Source organism: Scyliorhinus torazame, chromosome 25, assembly GCF_047496885.1.
Source record: "Scyliorhinus torazame isolate Kashiwa2021f chromosome 25, sScyTor2.1, whole genome shotgun sequence".
Classification (NCBI taxonomy): domain Eukaryota; kingdom Metazoa; phylum Chordata; class Chondrichthyes; order Carcharhiniformes; family Scyliorhinidae; genus Scyliorhinus; species Scyliorhinus torazame.
Window position 1 is genome coordinate 19,685,232 of NC_092731.1, and position 26,678 is coordinate 19,711,909.

Sequence of the window (26,678 nt, forward strand, 5' to 3'; positions counted from 1 at the left end):
TTACCCAGCTCTCCATTGAGGCTTTCCCCTGCCTTTATGAGGAGCTTCCGTCTTCAGGCCGAACCACTTCCAACAACCTGCTCTGAAAACCCAGCGCACATTTTAATAGATGTGAAAAATTGCTCACCAAAAGTAATCACTGGGATCACACGGTCATATTAACCCATTCGTCACTGGGATCACACTGACCCATTAACCCATTCATCACTGGCATCACACAGACCCATTAACCCATTCATCACTGGCATCACACTGACCCATCAACCCATTCAACAGTGGCATCACACTGATCCATTATCCCATTCATCACTGAGATCACACTGACCCATTAACCCATTTATCACTGGCATCACACTGACCCATTAACCCATTCATCACTGGCATCACATTGGCACATTAACCCATTCATCACTGAGATCACACTGACCCATTAACCCATTCATCACTGGGATCACACAGACCCATTAACCCATTCATCACTGGGAACACACTGACCCATTAGCCCATTCATCACTGAGATCACACTGACCATTAACCCATTCGTCACTGGCATCACACTGGCCCATTAACCCATTCATCACTGGGATCACACTGACCCATTAACCCATTCAGCACTGGCATCACACTGATCCATCAACCCATTCATCATTGACATCACGCTGACCCATTAACCCATTAATCACTGAGATCACACTGACACACTAACCCATTCATTGCTGGGGGCACACAGACCCATTAACCCATTCATCACTGGGATCACACTGACCCATTAACCCATTCGTCACTGGGATCACACTGAGCCATTAACCCATTCATCACTGAGATCACACTGACGCATTAACCCATTTATCACTGGGATCACACTGACCCATTAACCCATTCATCACGGAGATCACACTGACCCATTAACCCATTCATCACTGAGATCACCCTGACCCATTAACCCATTCATCACTGGGATCACACTGACCCATTAACCCATTCATCACTGAGATCACACCGACCCATTAACCCATTCATCACTGAGATCACACTGACCCATTAACCCATTCATCACTGGGATCACACTGACCCATTAACCCATTTATTACTGGCATCACACTGACACTTAACCCATTATCCCTGGCATCACATTGGCACATTAACCCATTCATTACTGGGATCACACTGATCCAGTAACCCATTCATCACTTGGATCACACTGACCCATTCACCCATTCATCACTGAGATCACACTGACCCAGTAACCCATTCATCACTGAGATCACACTGACCCATTAACCCATTCATCACTAGGATCACACTGACACATTAACCCATTCATCCCTGGCATCACACTGGCCCATTAACCCATTCATCACTGAGATCACACTGACCCATTAACCCATTCATCACTGAGATCACACTGACCGATTAACCCATTCATCACTGAGATCACACTGACCCATTAACCCATTCATCACTGGGATCACACTGACCCATTAACCCATTCATCACTGAGATCACACCCACCATTAACCCATTCTTCACTGGCATCACACTGACCCATTAACCCATTCATCACTGGCATCACACTGACCCATTAACCCATTCATCACTGGGATCACAGTGACCCATTAACCCATTCATCACTGAGATCACACTGACCCATTAACCCATTCATCACTGAGATCACACTGACCCATTAACCCATTCATCACTGAGCTCACACTGACCCATTAACCTATTCATCACTGGATTCACACTGACCCATTAACCTATTCACACTGACCCATTAACCCATTCATCGCTGAGATCTCACTGACACACTAACCCATTCATCACTGGGATCACACAGACCCATTAACCCATTCATCACTGAGATCACACTGACACACTAACCCATTCATCACTGGCATCACACTGGCCCATTAACCCATTCATCACTGAGATCACACTGACCCATTAACCCATTCATCACTGGGATCACACAGACCCATTAACCCATTCATCACTGAGATCACGCTGACCAATTAACCCATCAATCACTGAGATCACACCGACCCATTAACCCATTCATCACTGAGATCACGCTGACCAATTAACCCATTAATCACTGAGATCACACTGACACACTAACCCATTCATTGCTGGGGGCACACTGAAATGTTAACCCATTTGTTGCTGGAAGCACACTGACCATTAACCCATTCATCACTGGGATCACAGTGACCCATTAACCCATTGATCACTGAGATCACACTGACCCATTAACCCATTGATCACTGAGAACACAGTGACCCATGAACCAATTCATCACTGAGATCACACTGACCCATTAACCCATTCATCACTGAGATCACACTGACCCATTAACCCATTCATTACTGGCAATTACACTGACCCATTAACCCATTCATCACTGGCATCACACTGACCCATCAACCCATTCAACAGTGGCATCACACTGATCCATTAACCCATTCATTACTGGGATCACACTGACCCATTAACCCGTTCATCACTGGGATCACACTGACCCATCAACCCATTCATCACTGGCATCACACTGACCCATCAACCCATTCAACAGTGGCATCACACTGATCCATTAACCCATTCGTCACTGGGATCACACTGATCCATTAACCCATTCATCACTGAGATCACACTGACCCATTAACCCGTTCATCACTGGCATCACACTGATCCATCAACCCATTCATCACTGGCATCACACTGACCCATTAACCCATTCATTACTGGCAATTACACTGACCCATTAACCCATTCATCACTGGGATCACACTGACCCATCAACCCATTCATCACTGGGATCACACTGCCCCATTAACCCATTCATCACTGAGATCACACTGCCCCATTAACCCATTCATCACTGAGATCACACTGACCCATTAACCCATTCATCACTGGCATCACACTGACCCATCAACCCATTCATCACTGGCATCACACTGACCCATTAGCCCATTCATTACTGGCAATTACACTGACCCATTAACCCATTCATCACTGGCATCACACTGGCCCATTAACCCATTCATCACTGGGATCACACTGACCCATTAACCCATTCATCACTGGCATCGCACTGATCCATCAACCCATTCATCACTGGCATCACACTGGCCCATTAACCCATTCATCACTGAGATCACACTGCCCCATTAACCCATTCATCACTGAGATCACACTGACCCATTAACCCATTCATCACTGGCATCACACTGACCCATCAACCCATTCATCACTGGCATCACACTGACCCATTAGCCCATTCATCACTGAGATCACACTGACCATTAACCCATTCGTCACTGGCATAACACTGGCCCATTAACCCATTCATCATTGGGATCACACTGACCCATTAACCCATTCATCACTGGCATCGCACTGATCCATCAACCCATTCATCACTGGCATCACACTGGCCCATTAACCCATTCATCACTGGCATCACACTGACCCATTAACCCATTCATCACTGGGATCACACTGACCCATTAACCCATTCATCACTGAGATCACACTGACCCATTAACCCATTCATCACTGAGATCACACTGACCCATTAACCCATTCATCACTGGGATCACACTGACCCATTAACCCATTTATCACTGGCATCACACTGATACTTAACCCATTATCCCTGGCATCACATTGGCACATTAACCCATTCATTACTGGGATCACACTGATCCAGTAACCCATTCATCACTTGGATCACACTGACCCATTAACCCATTCATCACTTGGATCACACTGACCCATTAACACATTCATCACTGAGATCACACTGACCCATTAACCCACTCATCACTGAGATCACACTGACCCATTAACCCATTCATCACTGAGATCACACTGACCCATTAACCCATTCATCACTAGGATCACACTGACACATTAACCCATTTATCCCTGGCATCACACTGACCCATTAACCCATTCATCACTGGCATCACACTGACCCATTAACCCATTCATCACTGGGATCACACTGTCTGATTAACCCATTCATCACTGAGATCACACTGACCCATTAACCCATTCATTACTGGGATCACACTGACCCATTAACCCATTCATCACTGGCAGCACACTGACCCATTAAACCCATTCATCACTCGCATCATATTGTCTCATTAACCCATTCATCACTGCGATCACACTGACCCATTTACCCATTCATCACTGGGATCACACTGACCCATTAACCCATTCATCACTGGCAGCACACTGACCCATTAACCCATTCATTACTGGGATTTCACTGACCCCTTAACCCATTAATCACTGGCATCACACTGCCCCATTAACCCATTCATCACTGGGATCACACTGGCCCATTAACCCATTCATCACTGAGATCACACTGACCCATTAACCCATTCATCACTGAGATCACACTGACCCATTAACCCATTCATCACTGGGATCACACTGACCCATTAACCCATTCATCACTGAGATCACACTGACCCATTAACCCAATCATCACTGGGATCATACTGACACATTAACACATTCATCACTGGGATCACACTGACACATTAACCCATTCTTTTCTGAAATCACTGGCCCATTAACCCATTCATTTTAATAGCTATGTTGATGAATGTGAACCTCATAAATGACAGTGGGCTGTGTCTCAATCCCAGTTGATGTTATAGCTGGATGGGCTGGCCCAATGATTGAATGGACCTTGGCTCAGAAGACCATATCATTTACTTTTTTATATAATTCGTGGAGGAACAGAGTCTCAGGACTGCTAATCTGTTTTATCAACAAGAAAAAAAATATTTATTGAACATGAAAAAGTGGGTTTTAATAGTATATTCACTCTTTGGCTGAACAATTATACACAGATTTTTAAGATTAAAATGGATTACAAATTACATCTTAAACTACAATGGTCTCATTAACACACAAGGCGACTTTGGTAAGACACACTCCTCTCGAAACCCAAGTGAATGTCTGTAGATTTCTACTCAGAATCCTCCAAGATGATGATCACATGAGAATTTGCAAACTCCACTCCCAAAAACACACTTTAAAATATTGTCTCAGAATAATTCTCTCTTCGAGCTCTGTTTTCCAAACTCTAGTCCAGGCTTTACAAATGTCTCTTCTCACCCAAGCTTCCACTCTGCTTTCAACAGTTAATCCAGTCCAGGATTTTACACCAACCCCTTTAGGATTTCCTGGTCTTGACTGCTGTGCAAACTGTTCACAATTGTTTTAACTCTCAATTCCAAGACTGTATTAAAATGCCACTTTAAATTTGGTTGCTGCTCTTTCACAAAGAACACCTTGTTTACTCCTCCTTGAATTCTTCTGAACAATACATTGGTCGGTGTTCATTGAACTCCAAACTTGTTGGACACTTCTCTTCATATCTCTAGTTTCCTTAACTGGCTGCTCTTCAGATCTCTGCACTTATTTTCTGAACCGTTACTGCAAGGTATGGCTTTTCTTCTAGCTCCCTCCCTAGTCTTCTAAACCAGCTGCTTCTAGCAGAGCTGTGAGAGCCCCCTTCTCTCCCACTACCTATCTTCAACAGCCGTCAAATTAACTAAACTAAAATTGAAAAGCTTCTCTACCTTACAAGGCCCCAGTTGCTGAGCAACCACTGCTGGCTTATTTGTTCTTCACGCCGTAGCACAATGGAAACACAGTTGGAACTTAACCAACTCTCACATGTACAAACACCTTTGTCCAGCATGAACCCAACTATATGTTTTACCCTTCCAGGGACAGAGAAATGAAATTAACCCCACCTAAAATGATACCCTATTTCTAATGTTTACCAATACAGATATGAATTGCCTTAAAACTACCTTTCTTTTCCTAACAGCAGTGTCTACTTATCCTGCCTACTCTGTCAATCACGTTTCTATCGTGATGATGGAATATAAATGTGCATTGTTGAAGAAATGAATAGGAAATAACACGTCAATTATGGAAGGAAAGAGAATTGGATGCAGAGCAGGAAATGGAATAGAGGATACAAGAGAGGAGGCGAGGGGAAGGGGGGGAAGAGATACTTTATTTTAAATTTAGAGTACCCAATTATTTTTTTCCAATTAAGGGGCAATTTAGCGCGGCCAATCCACCTACCCTGCACATCTTTTGGGTTGTGGGAGTGAAACCCACGCAGACACGGGGAGAATGTGCAAACTCCACACGGGACAGTGGCCCAGGGCCGGGATTCGAACCCGGGTCCTCAGCGCCGTGAGGCAGCAATGCTAACCACTGCACCACCGTGTTGCCCTGGGGAAGAGATACTCGAGGTTGAGACAAAGGAGTAGGAAGAAGCTCAGGCTCCCAATGTTTGTTTGTTCCCCCCCCCCCCCCCCCCCCCCATGGCCGGGTTCAACCTTCCTCCCGGCACGGTTTGGGACCAGATTTACTCTGGGTACAACGGGAGTTGCTGTTGACAGATTCCCAACCTCACAAGTGACTGCTTCTCTACTGGCTGTGACATATGACACGAAGAGCAGTGTTGCTTAAAGACAGTAATTGGCCGCCTGTTACAAGGACGCTCACTGTTTTATCTATTTATACCACCACTCCGTACTCACAACTCGCCCAGGCTTCTGCCGGAGGAACTTAATGAGTACAAGTGTTCATTATACACAGCTCGCTGACCGAGTTTGATAAGAGACTTCAAGAATGTGCTCCCAGCGCAGCGCAGGCCCTGCAACGATTGGCATTTGTATCGCCCTCTTGGCAGAGTAAAATGTCACGAGGGTGCTATCAAATATAAATTGACACGGAGTCACAGAAGGAGAAACTAGGTGACTTGGCACCGCTGCCTCGCGGCGCCAGGGTCCCGGGTTCGATTCCGACCTCGGGTGACTGTCTGTGTGGAGTTTGCACGTTCTCCCCGTGTCAGCGTGGGTTTCCTCCGGGTGCTCCGGTTTCCTCCCACAGTCCAAAGATGTGCAGGTTAGGTGGATTGGCCGCGTTAAATTGCCCCTTAGTGTCCAATAGGATAGGCGGGGTTACGGGGATAGGGCGGGAGATTGGGCCTAGGTGGGGCGCTCTTTCGGAGGGTCAGTGCAGACTCGATGGGCCGAATGGCCTCTCTTCTGCACTGCAGGGCTTGTATGATTTGGTCACGGTCGGTTTAAAGAATGCTAACCACACAATTCTCCTCCAATCCCTTTCCACTGTGGTCCAGCTAAGACAGACTGCTCTTGATCCGGATATATCTGATCCGTCCAATCATAGCCCGGGAATCACATGCGATGGCTTCTCCTTCTGTCCTCACACTGCTATTCTTGCTGTCTCTTTCCTTGGCATCCTCCTATTTCCCACCTGCACACCATTGCTGTTGGTGAGGGAGGTGTACTGGTGACGTCACTGAGCCGGTGATCGTGAGGCCCCAGGCTAATACCCCGGGGGGCACAGCAGCTGGTGAAACGTGAACCCAAGCGATTAATTAAAAACACTAGAGTTGGAAGTTAATCTCGGTAATGGTGCCATTATTGATTGTTGTTTAATTTTTTTAAAACCCACTTGATTTACTAATGTTCCTCGAGGGAGGGAAATCTGCCTAATTACCCAGCCTGGCCTACATGTGACTCTAGACCCACGGCAACTATGTGGCACCTATTTCCATCTCGGTAACATCGCCCGACTCCACGTCTCTTTCAGCCCATCTGCTGCTGACCACCTCATCCCTTCCTTTCTCACCTCAGGACTTGACCACTCCCAATGCACTCCGAGCTACTCTCCCACATTCTGCTCTCCGTGGTTACCCATGATTCCGCTGCCCCTGTCTTCATTTGCGTCAAAGAACAACAAAGAACAAAGAAAAGTACAGCACAGGAACAGGCCCTTCGGCCCTCCAAGCCTGTGCCGACCATGCTGCCCGTCTAAACTAAAATCTTCTACACTTCCGGGGTCCGTATCCCTCTATTCCCATCCTATTCATGTATTTGTCAAGATGCCCCTTAAACGTCACTATCGTCCCTGCTTCCACCACCTCCTCCGGCAGCGAGTTCCAGGCACCCACTACCCTCTGTGTAAAAAACTTGCCTCGTACATCCCCTCTAAACCTTGCCCCTCGCACCTTAAACCTATGCCCCTAGTAATTGACCCCTCTACCCTGGGAAAAAGCCTCTGACTATCCACTCTGTCTATGCCCCTCATAATTTTGTAGACCTCTATCAGGTCGCCCCTCAACCTCCTTTGTTCCTCTGGATCTCTGGATCTGGATACTCTGGATCTGTAAAGATTTAATCACCTGCTAATGGTTGCATTCCAAGCATTGTCTGGCAGCTTTGAATTTGTCTATATATGTGTTTCTGGAACAGACCTCTTCATTCACCTGAGGAAGGAGCAGCGCTCTGAAAACTAGTGACATCGAAACAAACCTGTTGGACTTTAACCTGGTGTTGTAAGACTTCATACTGTGCTCACCCCAGTCCAACCCCGGCATCTCCACATCCTTTGTTCCAGTGAGAACAAACCAAGTTTATTCAACCTCTCCTCATAGCTGATGCCCTCCATATCAGGCAACATCCTGGTAAATCTCTTCTGCACTCTCTCTAAAGCCTCCACATCCTTCTGGTAGTGTGGCGAGCAGAATAGAACACTATACTCCAAGTGTGGCCTAACTAAGGTTCTATACAGCTGCAACATGACTCGCCAATTTTTATACTCAATGCCCCAGCCAATGAAGGCAAGCATGCCGTATGCCTTGACTACCTTCTCCACCTGTGTTGCCCCTTCAGTGACGTGTGGACCTGTACACCAAGATCTCTCTGACTGTCAATACTCTTGAGGGTTCTACCATTCACTGTATATTCCCTACCTGCATTAGACCTTCCAAAATGCATTACCTCACATTTGTCCGGATTAAACTCCATCTGCCATCTCTGCGCCCAAGTCTCCAAACAATCTAAATCCTTCTGTATCCTCTGACAGTCCTCATCGCTATCCGCAATTTCACTAACCTTTGTGTCGTCTGCAAACTTACTAATCAGACCAGTTACATTTTCCTCCAAATCATTTATATACACTACGAACAGCAAAGGTCCCAGCACTGATCCCTGCGGAACACCACTAGTCACAGCCCTCCAATCAGAAAAGCACCTTTCCATTGCTATCTCTGCCTTCTATGACCGAGCCAGTTCTGTATCCAAAGGACAGTGTGCATTATGGCAATTAATTAGGAAAGTTAATAGAATGTTATCCTTTATTGTGACAGGAATTGATTACAAGGAGTGGGGAGGTTTTGCTTCACCCGGGAATCGAACTTGGGACCCTGGCGCTGTGAGGCAGCAGTGCTAACCACTGTGCTAGCATGCCGCCCTGATGCCGCGTCGAGTGCCGTTTCCCCCCCCCCCCTGCAAGGTCAGTGGGTGGTTGGGCAGAGTGGGCAGGTGGTCAGTCATTTTGTTGGCGGCAGGGAGTACGGAGGGCTCAGTACTAGAGTTACACAGGATTTTGTTTATGTTTTAAATCGGTACAGACTTGATGGGCTGAAGGGCCTCTTTTGTACTGTATGATTCCGTGATTCTAGAAGTGGTTCAAATTGTTCCAGCTTCTTCTGGGCAACTATTCCCATGGGAGATTTGGAACCATCCCAAGTTTACGGTTTAAATCGTACTTACAGACGATTCCCATTCCAGTGCCATCGCCCTGACGGAGGCTTGAACTTCCCGGGCAATCGACAACCGGGGGTTTCCCGGGACAGTGTTCCCAGTGCGTCTTTGGGGTACCTTCACCCCTGAGTTACGATGCCCAAGTTAAGGGCCAGTAGGATTATTTTGAACTTTCGGCAACACAAGATGTAACATTATCTCACCCCCATCGTCTCAGGCGCTTCCTAAAACCTCTCTCTTTGACCATGCTCCTGATCATCTATCTCTGCACCCTCTTCCGGGTCTCTATATCCTGTGGTAGCCAGAGTTGCACACCAGTTCTCTAAGTGCGGACTAACTAAGGATCAATACAGATTTAACATGAATTCCGATTTTTTGAATTACCATCGAGGAGTGCCACAGGGAGGTTGCGTCCACGAGGATTCTAAACAGCTCTCATGGAGGAGGCAATAGCGGTGTCATGGTAACAGTGAATGGGGTTTCATTTACGCACAGGCTTTTGACAGATTGGAAAGGGGCAGCCAGCATGCACACAGCAAGATCCCACAAATGGCAATCGGAGTCACCTGGTTCTAGTGATGAGGATCGAGGGAGGGGCTGCTTAGCACAGGGCTAAATCGCTGGCTTTGAAAGCAGACCAAGGCAGGCCAGCAGCACGGTTCGACTCCCGTAACAGCCTCCCCGAACAGGCGCCGGAATGTGGCAACTAGGGGCTTTTCATAGTAACTTCATTTGAAGCCCACTTGTGACAACAAGCGATTTTCATTTCATTTAAGTTCAACTACTGTCCAAGGCATTGAGGACGATTCCCAGCGCTCTTCTTCAAAATGGCGCCCCGCGATCTTTGTGCGCCGGCGATCGAGCCTCGGTCCCTCAGGCAGAGGAACCAGCGCCGATAGAATTTGGCGGCAGAAGCTCAGGAGAAAAGAAATAGGACGCGGGAAAGAACAAAAAACAGTAAGACGGGGAAATAGGAAGACTGGATCCAATTGTTTGTTCCTTGTGAGTGGAGCGACTGGGGAAGTGTCTGGGTGGGAAAGGGTTAACAGGAGATTCTGGGGTCGTGATTGAAGTTTTGTTAAGGATGATGTCGGTTTTTTTTAATGTATATATCAGCTTCCTGCAGCCTCACCTCCTTGGTGCTGTGTCCTTGGGGAGATAGGAAGCCATTTCTCCACAGCACGGGCTGTCGCGCACACAGAAAATCATCTGTGGTCATTAATTTAGACCATCATCGGCCCACAAAGACTGTATTAACAGCCCCTCTGGTTTCCAACTCTCAGACCGGATGAGATAAGATCAGGCACTGTTGGGTCGGCCTTGTCACTTTTCACAACAACTCCCGCTCTCGTTCCTCAAAACTGGCAGCCAACCAAAATCCAGAGCCCGCAGGCCTCGGCCTTATCCCCAGAGGCCCAGATACGGCACCCAGCTCCTAAATATAGCTCTCCCTCCCACACACAGAACAAAAAGGGACACGGGGTCAATGCTCTTGAACAGGTTCGCGATGAAGCTGAGTGTTCAGGCCGGCAGCAAGGGAGGGGGAGGTGGGGGGCGTGAAAGATGGCCCCTTTGGAGAACATCCGGGGCGAAATTCTCCGGTATCGGCGCGATGTCCGCCGACTGGCGCCCAAAACGGCGCAAGTCAATTGGGCGTCGTGCCGCCCCAAAGGTGCGGAATGCTCCGCACCTTTGGGGGCCGAGCCCCAACCTTAAGGGGCTAGGCCGGCGCCGGACGAATTTCCGCCCCGCCAGCTGGCGGAAAAGGCCTTTGGTGCCCCGCCAGCTGGCGCGGAAATTAAATCTCCGGGCGGCGCATGCGCGGGAGCGTCAGCGGCTGCTGACGGCATTCCCGCGCATGCGCAGTGGAGGGAGTCTCTTCCGCCTCCGCCATGGTGGAGACCGTGGCGAAGGCGGAAGGGAAAGAGTGCCCCCGCGGCACAGGCCCGCCCGCGGATTGGTGGGCCCCGATAGCGGGCAGGGGCACCCCCCGGGGCCAGATCGCCCCGCGCCCCCCCCAGGACCCCGGAGCCTGCCCGCGCCGCCTTGTCCCGCCGGTAAGGTAGGTGGTTTAATCTACGCCGGCGGGACAGGCATTTTAGCGGCGGGACTTCGGCCCATCTGGGCCGGAGAATCGCGGGGGGGGGGGGGGCCCGCCAACCGGCGCAGCGCGATTCCCGCCAGCCCCCGGCGATTCTCCGACCCGGCGGGGGGGGGTCGGGGAATCTCGCCCCCGGTCTTTCAACCACCCACGAGGCCCAGAGCCTCCCACATTCCAAAGTTTTTCTTTTACATTTAGAGTACCCAATTATTATTTTTCCCAATTAAGGGGTAATTTAGCGTGGCCAATCCACCTACCCAGCACATCTTTGGGTTGTGGGGGTGAAACCCACGCAGACAAGGGGAGAATGTGCAAACTCCACACGGACAGTGACCCAGAGCCGGGATCGAACCCGGGACCTTGGCGCCGTGAGGCAGCAGTGCTAACCACTGTGGGACGTGCCGCTCATCCACATTCCAAAGATGTGCAGGTTAGGCGGATTGGCCACGCTAAATTGCTCCTTAGTGTCCAAAGGTTAGGTGGGGTCACTGGGTTACGGGGATAGGGTGGAGGTGTGGGCTTAGGAAGGGTGCTCTTTGAAGGGCCGGTGTAGACTGGCTGGGCCAAATGGCCCCCTTCTGCACTGTAAATTCTATAATTCTGTGAAAGTAGACATGGAGGGGATGCTTCCTCTTGTTGGGCAATCTAGAACAAGAGGCCATAGTCTCGGGAAAAGGGATAGCAGATTTAAAACAGAAATGAGGAGAAATTACGGGCGCTATTCTCCCCCCCCCCCACGCCGGGTGGGAGAATCGCCGGGGCGCCGCGCGAATCGCGCCACGCCGCCCCGCCCCCCGCACGCGATTCTCCCACCCCCCCGGAAACCAGCGGCGCGCGACTCGCACCGGGCCGCTCGGAGAACCGGCGAGCGGCGATTCTCCGGCCCGGATGGGCCGAGCGGCCGCTACGACACGGCAGGTTCCCCGCCGGCGCCGTCCACCCCTGGTCGCTGCCGGCGGGAACTCTGTGGGACTCGGCGGGGGGGGGGCCTGCGGGGGAGGGAGGGGGGCTCCTTCACCGGGGTGGCCTCCGATGGGGTCTGGCCCGCGATCGGGGCCCGCCGATTGGCGGGCCGGCCTCTCTCCCCCCCACCCCCCCGGGCCTACCTCCTTCTGTGCACAGCCCCAGAACACCGGTGCCATGTTGGTGAGGGGCCGGCGTGCGTAAGACGTTCCCCGCGCATGCGCAGGATGGCGCGGCGCCCATTTGGTGCCACGTTAGGACGCTGGAGCGCCGTGAACCGCTCCAGCGCCTGTGGGAGCCAGAATAGGTCGTGCCCGGGCCCTGTTCGCGCCGGCGCGAACACTTGGCATCCATATCGGAGAATCATCCCCCACTTCTCCTAAAGGGTTGTGAATCTGTGGAATTCGTTACCCCAGAGTGCGGTGGATGCTGGGACAGTGAATAAATTTAAGGAGGAGTTAGACAGATTTTTGATTGGTAATGGGTTGAAGGGTTATGGTGAATGGGCAGGATGGTGGAGTTGAGGCCAGGATGAGAGCAGCCATGATCGAATTGAATGGCAGAGCGGGCTCGAGGGGCTGAATGGCCTCCTCCTGCTCCTAGTTCCTTACATCATAAATGCAAGAATACCAAATTTCAAAGGCAGAACAATTTACGCCGCAGTAAAGAAAAAGGCTGCTGATTGGTTGGCAAGTCAGTTCTGATTGGTGGACGCGTTGCCATGGAGAAAGTCGCCATGAATTCTGCTGAGTTTTGTTTCATGACGGCAAGTGAAAGTGGGGCCAGTCAACGCACTCTGAACAACTGTGGAGACCCCCCCCCCCCCCCTCCTCCCCGTGTCCCCTGGGACTATGGAGTCACCTGGGAGCGCTGCACTGTCGGAGCTGCTGGGCGGGAATCTCTGTCCTGCCAGCCGGCCAATGGGGTTTCCCATTGTGCCCACCCCAACCCAAAATCTAGCCCTCAATGTCACCAAACGCGGATGATCTGGGTCAGGGTTACGTTGCAGTTTGGGGAAAATGGCCGCCACCTCTCGTATTTTACTTCAGAACCACTTCATTGGCTGTCAAGCGCTCTGGCGGCATCCCAAAGTCATGATAGGAGCTTTCTAAATGCATGTCTTTATTTCAGGGGAGAAAGAAGATTTGGGAGAGCCCTCTGTGCCCCCCCCCCCCCACCCTGCCATTCTCAATACCCCCCAAATATTGGCCCAGTAAAATCTGGCCTCTGTTTTTAAGTGCCCTCCACCCTCAAGGTTACCAGGCACTGAAGTCCTGCAGGCCCAAGAAGCCTAGTGATTACACTAGGCCACTGTTGTGTTGTGCTCTTGTCGTAGCATAAGCTGCTTCCTTGATGTGCTCTCTGACAAAGGAAGGTTCAGACTTGGAGATAGCTTTACCACGTTTATTAAACTATTAACAATTCTCCTACTTGGATTCGACGCTACCGTTAATCCTGCTATAGCTACTCAGACTGACGAACCAGTCTGCTACAATCCACGTGGTGGGTGTGATGTTCAATCAACCCTGTGCCTGTACTCACTGAGACTCTCCACTGGAAAGAGACTGAGCATGTGTGATGTGTCCTTTTATATGGGTTGGTGTAATGCCCTCCTGTGGTAGTGTCACCTCTGGGTGTATCGTGAATGCCCATTGGTCGTGTCCTATCTTACTGACCTATTGGTTGACTGCCTGTGTGTCATGTCTCTGGTGTTCCCTCTAGTGTCTAGCTAGGTGTAGTGTACGTACATTAACCCTTTGTGTGCTGACAGTGATGTATATCACCACAGCCACCTCACATTTTTTTCTGGTGTCTCTATGGAGGTGACACTATCCCAGCATTCAGAGTAGCCAGGAAGGCCCCGTAGATGGAGATCTTTCCCTGTCCCACTGACTGCTGGGATAGTCTGCCCCCCCCCCCCCCCCGCCCTCCATGGGTGTTTCCAGACTCTCCAGCTGATCAGGGGGGGGGGGGGGGGGGGGAGTGACACGATCCCACGGACGGGGTCGGTCATTGAAACTCAGAAAACGAGAGGAAAGGGACATTAGAGAAGAAGATTGGGTAGAATACATACATTCACTTCAATTAGTCCAGTGTGAATACTTCCCAGATTTTCGCAGGGATTTTCACAAGAGGCACCCCATGACTTTGCTCTTTGAGAAATCTTCCCTGTTAAAACGCGTTGGGCTGGAGGAGGGGAGTCTAAAGGGGAAGGGGATAAAGGACATCACAATCCCACTCATTCAGTGACCACTCATCCAGCTGTTGGGTGCAGATACTTGGTCAGAGACTGGAAAACGGACCTCCTGACTCCCCAAAGCCTGTCCACCATCTACAAGGCACAAGTCAGGAGTGTGATGGACTCTCCACTTGCCTGGGTGAGCGCAGCTCCAACAACCCTCGAGAAGCTCAACACCATCCAGGACAAAGCAGCCCCGCTTGATTGGCACCCCAACCACAAACATTCACTCCCTCCACCACCGACGTACAGTGGCAACCATGTGTACCATCTAAAAGATGCACTGCGGCAACTCGCCAAGGCTCCTTCAAACCCCCGACCACTACCATCTGGAAAGACACGCGGGAACACCCCCAGCAGCAAACCTCTCTCCCCGAGCCTCTCTCCATCCTGATCTGGAAGCACATCGCCGTTCCTTCACTGTCGCTGAGTCAAAATCCAAAAGCTCACTCCCTAACAGCACGGTGGGTGTTTCTACATCACAGGGACAGCTGTGGGTTCAAGAAGGCAGCTCCCCACCACCTTCCCAAGGGGCAATTGGGGACGGACAACAAATGCTGGTTCTTCCAGTGATGCCCACGACCCACGGAAGAATTGTTGAAAACAGGACCGGCGATGCCTCCCATAGTTGAACAGCCTGCCATCATTAGCTTTTGGAGCACTGCTCCTTCATCAGGTGAGTGAGGAGAGATTGAGTAAGATGTAATGGACATGAGGCAAAGGGGATGTTTATGGTAGCATTAAGGACCGAGGAAGTGCTAATCGTGGCATATAGGTAAGAGAGCAGAATGTGCCACCATTAGCACTCCCTCAGTCCTTAATGCCACCATTGACATCCCCTTTGCCCCATGTCCATGACATCTCAGTCAATCTCTCCTTAGGTTCGACCTACCCCTGACCTTCCCATTCTACCCCACCCCCTCTTCAACTGTCTAACGCATTAAATTTGGATTGGATTGGATTTGTTTATTGTCACGTGTACCGAGGTACAGTGAAAAGTATTTTTCTGCGAGCAGCTCAACAGATCATTAAGTACATGGAAACAAAAGGGAATAAAAGAAAATACATAACAGGGCAACACAACTTATACAATGTAACTACATAACACCGGCATCGGATGAAGCATACAGGGTGTAGTGTTAATGAGGTCAGTCCATAAGAGGGTTATTTGGGAGTCTGGTGACAGTGGGGAAGAAGCTGTTTTTGAGTCTGTTCGTGCGTGTTCTCAGACTTCTGGGGCGCGATTCTCCGCCACCCCACCGGGTCGGAGAATCGCCGGGGGCCGGCGTGAATCCCGCCCCCGCCGTGTCGCGAATTCTCCGCCACCGGAGATTCGGCGGGGGGGGGGGGGGATCGCGCCGTGTCGGTCGGCGGGAATCCCCCGCCGATTCTCCGGTCCGCGATGGGCCGAAGTCCCGCCGCTGTCAACCCACGGCAGCCGGCGTGGATTGAACCACCTTTGGGACGGCGGGGCACGGCGGTGCGGGCGGGCTCCGGGGTCCTGGGGGGGTGGGTGCGGGGCGATCTGGCCCCGGGGGATGCCCCCACGGTGGCCTGGCCCGTGATCAGGGCCCACCGATCCGCGGGCGGGCCTGTGCCGTGGGGGCACTCTTTTCCTTCCGCCTTCGCCATGGTCGCCACCATGGCGGAGGCGGAAGAGACCCCCTCCACTGCGCATGCGCGGGGATGCCGTGAGTGGCCGCTGACGCTCCCGCGCATGCGCCGCCCGGCAAAGTCAGTTTCGCGCCAGCTGGCGGGGCGGAAATCTGTCCGGCACGGGCCTAGCCCCTCAAGGTGAGGGCTCGGCCGCTCAAGATGCGGAGACTTCCGCACCTTTGGGGCGGCGCGATGCCGGACTGATTCGCGCCGTTTTTGGCGCCGGTCGGCGGACATCGCGCCGATATCGGAGAATCCCGCCCCTGTATCTCCTGCCCGATGGAAGAAGTTGGAAGAGTGAGTAAGCCGGGTGGGAGGGGTTCTTTGATTATGTCCATTTTCATTTCTGTAGAAGGGTCGTAAGACTCAAAACATTAACTCGGTTTCTCTCTCTCTCTCCGCAGAAGGCCGCCAATATCCACCACGTTTATCCAGCATTTTCTGTTTTAATTCCGATCTCCTCTTGTGGTTCAATATCTAAGAACACTCCGGAAAGACCTTGCTTTATGAAAAGAATTATTCGTGGGATGTGGATGTGCCTGACAAGGCCGGCATTGACATTAGAAGGTAAACCGAAGAAGTGAGAGCAACCCCATCTTCTCACATTGTTCCTATAGCCCGTAATTCCCTTAATACCCCAAAATCTATTGACCTCAGCTTGAATATGCTCAATGACTGCGTATCTTCTGGGGTAGAGAATTCTAAAGATTCACCGCACTCGGTGTGATTTCGGAAGTTTCTCTTCATCTCCATCCAAAATGGCCGAGCTCTCTGAGACTGTGACCGCAGTGTTCTAGATTCCCCAGGATAGGGGGAAACAATCGCTCGGCCTCTACCCTGTCAAACACTTCAAAGAATTCAAAGAATTTTGTACATTTCAATGAAGATTCCTCTAAGCCCCAGGGAATATGGGCCTCGTCCCCTCAGTCATAGGACAACCCCCCCTCATCTTTGGCGTAAGTCTACTGAGTGTTTGTTATACTCACTCTGGGGATGTATGTCCTTTGTTCGACAAGGGAACCAAAACTGCACACATCTCTAATTAACGGGCGGCATGGTGGCACAGTGGTTAGCACTGCTGTCTCACGGTGCCAGGGACACGGGTTTAATTCCGGCCTTGGGTGACTGTCTGTGTGGAGTTTGCACATTCTCCCCGTGTCTGCGTGGGTTTCCTCCGGGTGCTCCGGTTTCCTCCCACGGTCCAAAGATGTGCAGGTTAGGTGGATTGGCCGTGCTAAATTGCCCCGTCGTGTCCAAAAATGTTAGGTGGGGTGACTGGGTTATGGGGATAGGGTGGAGGCGTGAGCTTAAGTCGGGTGGTCTTTCCAAGGGCCGGTGCAGATGTGATGGGCCGAATGTCCTCCTATAAATTCTATGAATTGCCCCTTAGTGTCCGAAAGGTTAGGTGGGGTTACTGGGATAGGGTGGGGGTGCGAGCCGAGGTGGGGTGCTCTTTCCAAGGGCTGGTGCAGACTCGATGGGCGAATGGCGTCCTTCTGCACCGTAGGGATTCTGAGAAACCCGGCGGCGGCGGCATACGAATTGCAGGTTATTGTTGAGATGTTCTTGAGGACCAGGAGCTCCGGGTTCAAGACCAGTGCCAGGACATGTTGGCCTCGCAAGGAGAGTTCGGGAACGCGGTTCAACGTTATTCCCCGAAAGGGTGAAAGAAAGACAGCGGGCGATATTCTCCACCCTGCCCGACGGGGGGATTTCCCGGCGTTGCCCATGACAGACCCACCGCTCCGGAAGATCTCACCAATGGTGGGCGGATGATTAACAGGAGAGAAATGCTGGGAATGGAAGTGGGGAGGGGGCGGGGGGGGGGGGGGGGGGGGGGGGCGAGGGGTGGGTGGAGGAAGGAGAGAAGGACGGGGAGAAACCGGGTGGGCCGGCGTCCAGTCTCCGAAGCTGTCCGGCGCGGCAATGGCGCGGGGGGTTGACGAATCTGTTCCACTGCGGATATCGGGAGGCGGAATCCGCAGAAGGCTTCTCCAAGAACGCTGCCCCCTTCCAGCGGCTGCTGGCTCCAGCTTCTCTCATTGAATCGATAGCTGGCGATGCGACCCTGGTGACCTGGGCATGATTGACTATTCAGAGGCACACAATGCAGCACCTGCAGTGGGGAGTGAAGGAGCGCGTGTGTGTGTTTGTGTGTGTGTGTGTGTGTGTGTGGGCAAGGGGGGGGGGAGAACGCTCGCCAGCAAAGCCCAGTGCAGGCCCGTTCTCTTCCCTCCGGCCACATCGCTGCGAGGGTCGCCAATTGAGAGGAAACAGAGAATAAAAAATGGAAAACGACACCGCAGATCTTAAGAAAGGGACGACGATGGTCGTCGTGCATGGTCGGAATTCCAGCTTAATAGGCAGGTGAGCTCAGTGCTTGTACACCAAGGAAGGCCTGAATCCGAGGCCAGTCTTTTCCTTAATCCAGGTTTATTCCCAAGATTAGCTGAGAAAAGGCATTAATTCTTCTTGTTCTCCCACCATCACCACCCCTTCCCCTCACTGCAACAATTTCCTCATCGTTCCCCAGTTGCTCTCAACTGAACTCAGTCACAAACCCCACTGCGGCAGATTTCCTCCTGACCTTTTGGCGTTCCCTCTCTAAAATGCCCCCCGCCCCCCCCCCCCCAAATCCGCCTGGCTGGTTTAGCACAGTGGGCTAAACAGCTGGCTTGTAATGCAGATCAATGCCAGCAGCGCGGGTTCAATTCCCGAACCGGCCTCCCTGAACAGGCGCCGGAATGTGGTGACTAGGGGCTTTTCACCGTAACTTCACTGAAACCTATTTGTGACAATAAGCGATTATTATTATTATCCTCCGCGAATAAAATCTCCTCAGAATCCACTCCTCCCACCGAGCCCAGGGTCCCTGAAATGTCGGGGCCCTGCCCATCGATGTTTTTTCTGTCACCGCCAGGCCTGGATGTGTCTGGCCAGCCTCGCACTTGCCCCCCGCCCCCCAACCCGCCCCCCGCCCCCCAACCCCCCCCCCCCCCCCAACCCCCCCCCCCCAACCTCTCTGTAACCCTCTAACCCCCGCCTGAGTCATTAGGAACGAGAGAGACACGGATTGTAAATAATTAGCAAAAGTGACAACGAGGAAGATCTTTTTCACGCGGCGTAATTGGTGCTTTGGATTGCGCTGCCCCAGAGCGTGGCGGAGGCAGGTTCAATCGAAAAGGGGGAATTGGACTGTTATCTGGGAAGGGAGAGGGTGAGGGGCAGGAGGCGGGAGAATGGCACCAAATGAATTGCTCATTGGCAGATAGGTCGGGCCGAATGGTGTATCGTGTTCAATTCTGGTCGCCACACTACCAGAAGGATGTGGAGGCTTTAGAGAGGGTGCAGAAGAGATTTACCAGGATGTTGCTTGGTAAAGAGGGCATTAGCTATGAGGAGCGGTTGAATAAACTCGGTCCCTGCAACTGTGTGGGGGATATAAACACTGGGATAGACCCGTCGGGCCAAATGGCCTCATTTCCAGGAGCCATTGCGAGAGGAAAACCATCAGGGCCAACTTTGACCCCCGGAACCCAGGTGGTCCCCACCTCCCTTAATTGAATGGATCAAAACACCGCTGACAACAGAGTGACTGATGGGTTTTGCAGCTTTATTCAAGCTCCAAGCGGCAGAGAGCTAAATCTGTGCAGGCATCTCCGAGGTAGGGAAGGGAAACGAAGGGAAACGAGCCGGGCCTATCTCACCGGAAAAGCTCAATTTGCGTCCACTGATAGGAGAATCCGCCGCTTCCTGTGAGGATAATGGTCACTTCCTGTGGGAAGGGGCGACGCGGGGAAGCCGGCTGTGCGGGGCTGGTGTGGCTGGGGTCAGAGATCGAGCGGAAAGCCTGCAGCTCAGAGGAAGTGACACCTCCCGAGAGGAAAATGTGCAGCGAGGGAGCGAGGGCAGGAAACCAAATCAGGCAGCAGCGGAATAAATCCTGTCCGGCCTGTCACGCTCGACACACGATTCACAATCACCTCGAGCGGCTTCCTCTCCCTGTCTCTCTCTCTCTCTCTCTCTCTCTTCCCCCATCCTTCCCTCACTCACCTTCAATTGAACCTGGCTAATTGGGAATGGATGAGAGGCGCTGCCTCACTGACCTGGCCTACAAGAGGTTGTTGCCTTGGCAACTAGTTTGGCACTGGTCTGTTTGGCTGATCGGTTCCCCGAGCTATGGGGTCTGGATGTTCGCTTGCGTGCTGTGCCATTATCCAGGGCTGGTGGGCCCAATCTGAAAACCAATGGAAACGCGGAAAGGGGCGCTGTGTGCGGCCTGTGTCGGGGCAAGCGAATCACACGATAAACCTAACAGCGTGGACTTGTCACCTCTTGACCTTCAACCTCCACCTCTTCCATCCAGTTGAAACCTCTTCACCTTTGCTTCACTATCCAGGGAGTGGTGCGGGATGGAATGTGGAGCTCACTGATACGCGGATTGGTTGGAGTGAGTGGAATAGGGGAACATTTCGTAGCATCCATACACTGCAGAGGAGGCCATTCGGCCCATCAAGTCTGCACCGACAGGGAAGCACGGTGGCGCAGTGGGTTAGCACTGCTGCCTCACGGCGCCGAGGTCCCAGGTTCGCTCCCGGCTCTGGGTTACTGTCCGTGTGGAGTTTGCACATTCGCCCCGTGTTTGCGTGGATCTCGCCTCCACAACCCAAAGATGTGCAGGGTAGGTGGATTGGCCACGCTAAATTGCCTCTTAATTAGGAAAAAAATGAATTGGGTACTCTAAATTTATTTTTTAAAAGGAAAGAAGAGTGTGCACAGACCCTCCGAAAGAGCATCCCACTTAAGCTTGGCCCACTCCCAGCCCTAACCCCTGTAACCCCATCTAACCTACACATCTTTGGACACTGAGGGGCAATGTAGCCCGGCCAATCCCACCTAACCTGCCCATCTTTGGACTGTGAGAGGAAACCGGAGCACCCGGAGGAAACCCACGCAGACACGGGGAGAAGGTGCAGACAGTCACTCGAGGCCGGAATTGAACCCGGGTCCCTGGTGCTGTGAGGCAGCAGTGCTAACCACTGTGCCGCCGTGCCGCCCCACCATTGAGCTACTAATGTCACTAGATTAGCAGTCCGGAGACCCGGGGTAATATTCTGGGGACGCTGATTCACATCGTACCTTGGCAGCGGGTAAAATTTTTATTTGACGCTGCTGAAAAAAAAAGATAAAGCGAACCCCTCCCCCACAGGGCCATCTGTCACTTGTTCCTCAGCTTTGCTTTCACTGAGCGTTGACCTGTTCTCGTATTAACGCATTCTGCACTCTGACCTTTGCCACTATTAGCACTCTTCACTCTTATGGTACCATTAACGCTCCCTTGGTCTTATGTCCATAACACCTTTATCAATCTCTCCTTTGCTCAGATCTATCCATTTCCTACCTCCTCCACCCCCATTCTCTATCTATATGATCCATCACATTTCTCCCTCTCTTCACCTCTGAAGAGGAGTCATAAGGGAAACATTACCTTTTGATTCTCTCTCCACAGATGCTGCCAGACCTGCGAGATTATCCAGCATTTCCTGTTTTTCTTTCAGACTTCCAGCAGCTGCAGTATTTTGCTTCTATTTAAGCTTAAGAGCCCATGGTGCTAAGGGTAAGATCCCGGCATGGACAGAGGATTGGCTGACTGGCAGAAGGCAGTGAGTGGGCATAAAGGGGTCTTTTTCAGGATGGCAGCCGGGGACTAGTGGTGTGTCCCAGGGGTCGGTGCTGGGACCACAGCTTTTCACAATATACATTAACGATCTGGAAGAAGGAACTGTTGCTAAGTTGATGATACAAAGATCTGTAGAGGGACAGGTAGTATTGAGGAAGCAAGGGGGCTGCAGAAGGATTTGGACAGGCTTGGAGAGTGGGCAAAGAAGTGGCAGATGAAATACAATGTGGAAAAGTGTGAGGTTATGCACTTTGGAAGGAGAAATGGAGGCATAGACTATTTTCTAAATGGTGAAATGGTTAGGAAATCAGAAGCACAAAGGGACTTGGGAGACCTTGTTCACGATTCTCTTAAGGTTAACGTGCAGGTTCAGTCGGCAGTTAAGAAGGCAAATGCAATGTTAGCATTCATGTCAACAGGGCTAGAATACAAGACCAGGGATGTACTTTTGAAGCTGTATAAGGCTCTGGTCAGACCCCATTTGGAGTATTGTGAGCAGTTTTGGGCCCTGTATCTAAGGAAGGATGTGCTGGCCTTGGAAAAGGTCCAGAGGAGGTTCACAAGAATGATCCCTGGAATGAAGAGCTTGTCGTATGAGGAACGGTTGAGGACTCTGGGTCTGTACTCGTTGGAGTTTAGAAGGATGAGGGGAGATCTTATTGAAACTTACAAGATGCTGCGAGGCCTGGATAGAGTGGACGTGGAGAGGATGTTTCCACTTGTCGGAAAAACTAGAACCAGAGGACACAGCCTCAGACTGAAGGGACGATCCTTTAAAACAGAGATGAGGAGGAATTTCTTCAACCAGAGGGTGGTGAATCTGTGGAACTCTTTGCCGCAGAAGGCTGTGGAGGCCAAATCACTGAGTGTCTTTAAGACAGAGATAGATATGTTCTATAATAAGGGGATCAGCGGTTATGGGGAGAAAACAGGAGAATGGGAATGAGAAAAATATCAGCCATGATTGAATGTTGGAGCAGACTCGATGGGCCAAGTGGCCTAATTCTGCTCCTATGTCTTATGGTCTTTGCGCCGTGCACTCATCCAGACCACTCGCGATAAATTAATTCACCTGAGGAAGGAGCAGCGCTCCAAAAGCTAGTGACATCGAAACAAACCTGTTGGACTTTAACCTGGTGTTGTAAGACTTCGTACGATAAATTAATTGTAACAGGGGAACAACAATTTGTACAACTGGGGCTTGCAGAGTGGCTCGCTGACGTTTACTAGGAACCACGTACGTTCACACACAGAGCCCTGTCTGGGGACAGAAGGAGCATGTGTACGTATTGCGCATTTTTCAACGAAACAAAAGTTTGGGGGGCCAGCCATTCCCCGGTTCATTCCCCAGGGCAATACCTTGACCCATCAGAGTCAACCTGAATTTGAACAAAACTGGGCAGTTAACTGTTCCATGCTGCGTTTGGCATGGGAACACCTCCACCAGTGTCCGCTTGCCAACCAATCAGCATTCTCTTCTCATGCAGTATAAATTGTTGTTTTCCCCCAAACGCCGATATTCTTGGGAGCTCTCCCGAGCAGTGTAAGACAAAAAGATTCGATATGTCCCTTTTCTCTGCAGTACTCAAGCTCTACACTACCAGACGACCATTTGAATTCAATTATTAATAAAATCTGGATTTGAAAGCTGGTCTTGGTAACGGCGACCGTGACAACTATCATCGATTGTCCTAAAAACCCACCTGGTTCACTAATGTCCCCTTTAGGGAAGGAAATCTGCCGTCCTTACCCGGTCTGGCCTACACGTGACTCCAGACCCCACAGCGATGTGGTTGACTCTTTAACTGCCCCCCCCCCCTCTGAAATGGCCGAGCGGGACACTCAGTTCAAGGGGCAATTAGGGACGGGCAACAAATGCTGGGCCCGAGCCAGCGACGCCCACAACCCAATGAAAGAATAAAAATGACTTTCCAAACTTCTTCTTCCTCAATACTCGGAATTTTCAAGGCTTCACTTGGGAATGGGAATCAGGGAAGGCGGTTGACATCAGCCGTGATCCAATTGAATGGCTGGGCAGGTTCGAGGGGCTGAATGGCCTCTATCTGTCCCTCTGTTCCTGGCATCTTCAATGTGTTGATACAAAGACTTGCCTCACTTTCCAAGTACTCCCAACTGTGGCATTCCTTTTTAAAAAAATAAATTTATAGTACCCAATTAATTTTTTCCAATTGAGGGGCAATTTAGCGTGGCCAATCCACCTACCCTGCACATCTCTGGGTTGTGGGGGCGAAACACGGGGAGAATGTGCAAACTCCACACGGACAGTGACCCAGACTTGGGATTGAACCTGGGACCTCGGCGCCGTGAGACTGCAGTGCTAACCCACTGTGGCATTCCTGACCCCCCCCCAATCATCTTTCTACCCTCCTACAGACTGAAAAACAGCCAATAAAACATTGACAGGGCAAGACCTTAATTTCTTCAGCCAAAAGATCCATTTTGAAGCAATGCAATTGGGGCTATGATAGTGGACTGGTCATTCCAGATGCATGGACAATACTCTGTGGATCTGAGCGGAGGGGTTTAAATTCAGTGGAAGGTCAGTCTGGTTAATAGTGATCTAAGACCTATCAGATTGGAGCAAAACCCCTCTGGTTCTCTGATTTCCCCGTTTGGGAAGGAAATCTGCCACCCTTACCCGCTCTGACCTACACGTGACTCCAGATCTACAGCGCTGGGTTCACTCTTAACCGCCCCTCTGAAATGTGCAGCCAGCCATTCTGTTGCTCAAGGGGCAGTTATGGATGGGCAATAAATGCTGGCTTTGCCAGTGACACCTACACCCCAAGAGCAAGTAAAACTGACAGTAATCCCAGAAAGAGGCCAGCCTCTCAGGTCAGTCGAATAGCTGCCACATTGGCTGGACAGGGAAGATATCTGATCGACCTGCATTCCAAAATGAGAACCGATTGTCAGCGAGTGGGACATTTTCCCCGTTGCTAGCGTCCCCAGGCACGATTCAGGACACCTTCTAGACTGTTTGAGGTACACCGCGGATTAAATGCTGAGTTTAACTACCTCTACCCTGCCCCAGTCACCTGTGTCACCTCCAGTCGCAGGAGAGGATCACCCTCACCCCCCCCACCCACCTCCCGAGACTTTACACCATCGCCCTTCCCACCACCACCCCCACCTCCCCAATCTGCCTCGCCGCATTTTGGGCATGTGCATATACACACACAATGTACACACACACACACAAATGTGCACACACACACACAAATATGCACATGCGCATATACACACTTACACACACATAAGCATACAGACACATACGCACAAAGAGACACCGTACACACAGACATGTAGACACACGCACATAGACACATACACACAGAGACACGTGTACACACAGGCACGTACACACACACACAAAGGCACACATAGATGCACGCACACATGCGCATACAAACATGCATGCACACACATACGGGCACACACATGCACACACAAGACACACACCGAAACACACATACACACAGACTCATACAGAAACTCATGTACACACACACATGAATACAAAGTCACACAAACCCTTTTGATATCACTGGTACTATTTAGCCAAGACGCCATTCTGACCTCAGATCCCTGTCTGAACAAAAGTAAAAGTGGAAAACTAACTTGTTTGACGCGGTCTGGGTTCACGTTGGTCTGAGGTTGGAGGATGTTGACTGGCTCAGTCTTGCCCACATTCTGCGGCATTTCCCGGACCTTCTCCGCTATGAAATCGTGGACTGCGTTCAGCGCCTCCACCGTCCCCTGGATCAGACATACCCGTTCTGTGGTGCCTGGGAAAGGAAACCAAAAAGAAGAGCAAAAATCAAAACTCACGTACGAGACATAAACATGTTCAGAAATAATTAGCATCAGGTCAGATTCTTCATCCACTTTGACCTGACCTGACCCCAGACCATGGAGCTAAAAACCCAATTCAAAATCAACATTAAGTTTTGCTTCCACAGGGCAATGATTTTACTTCTGCTATTAACACATTCAGCTATCCGACCTTTATGCCGCTATTAACACCTGCCTTAGTCTTTAACACCACCATTAACACTCCCTTTGACCAATCTCCCCTGAGCTCCCACCTATCCGAACCTTCTAATTTGCTCCAACCCCCTCTCTTCAACACATCCAAAGATTTGCGGCAGCATGGTAGCACAGTGGTTAGCACTGTTGCTTCACAGCTCCAGGGTCCCAGGTTCAATTCCTGGCTTGGGTCACCGTCTGTGTGCTGAGGCTGCACGTTCTCCCCGTGTCTGTGTGGGTTTCCTCCGGGTGCTCCGGTTTCCTCCCACAATTCCCGAAAGACGTGCTTGTTGGGTGAAATGGACATTCTGAATTCTCCCTCTGTGTATCCGAACAGGCACCGGAGTGTGGCGACTAGGGGCT

The 26,678-nt window shown here is 51.0% G+C and overlaps 1 protein-coding gene across 1 annotated transcript in view; it reads right to left on the reverse strand.

Annotated features, from left to right (window-relative positions):
• LOC140402386 (RNA-binding protein Nova-1-like) overlaps window positions 1-26,075 on the reverse strand; it is a 43,722-nt gene extending 17,647 nt beyond the window's left edge. The window contains exon 1 of the mRNA XM_072490126.1: window positions 25,908-26,075. Coding sequence (XP_072346227.1) covers window positions 25,908-25,988 — 81 coding nt within the window. The 5' untranslated portion in view covers window positions 25,989-26,075. The remainder of the gene's footprint in view (window positions 1-25,907) is intronic.
• Window positions 26,076-26,678: the final 603 nt, after the last annotated feature.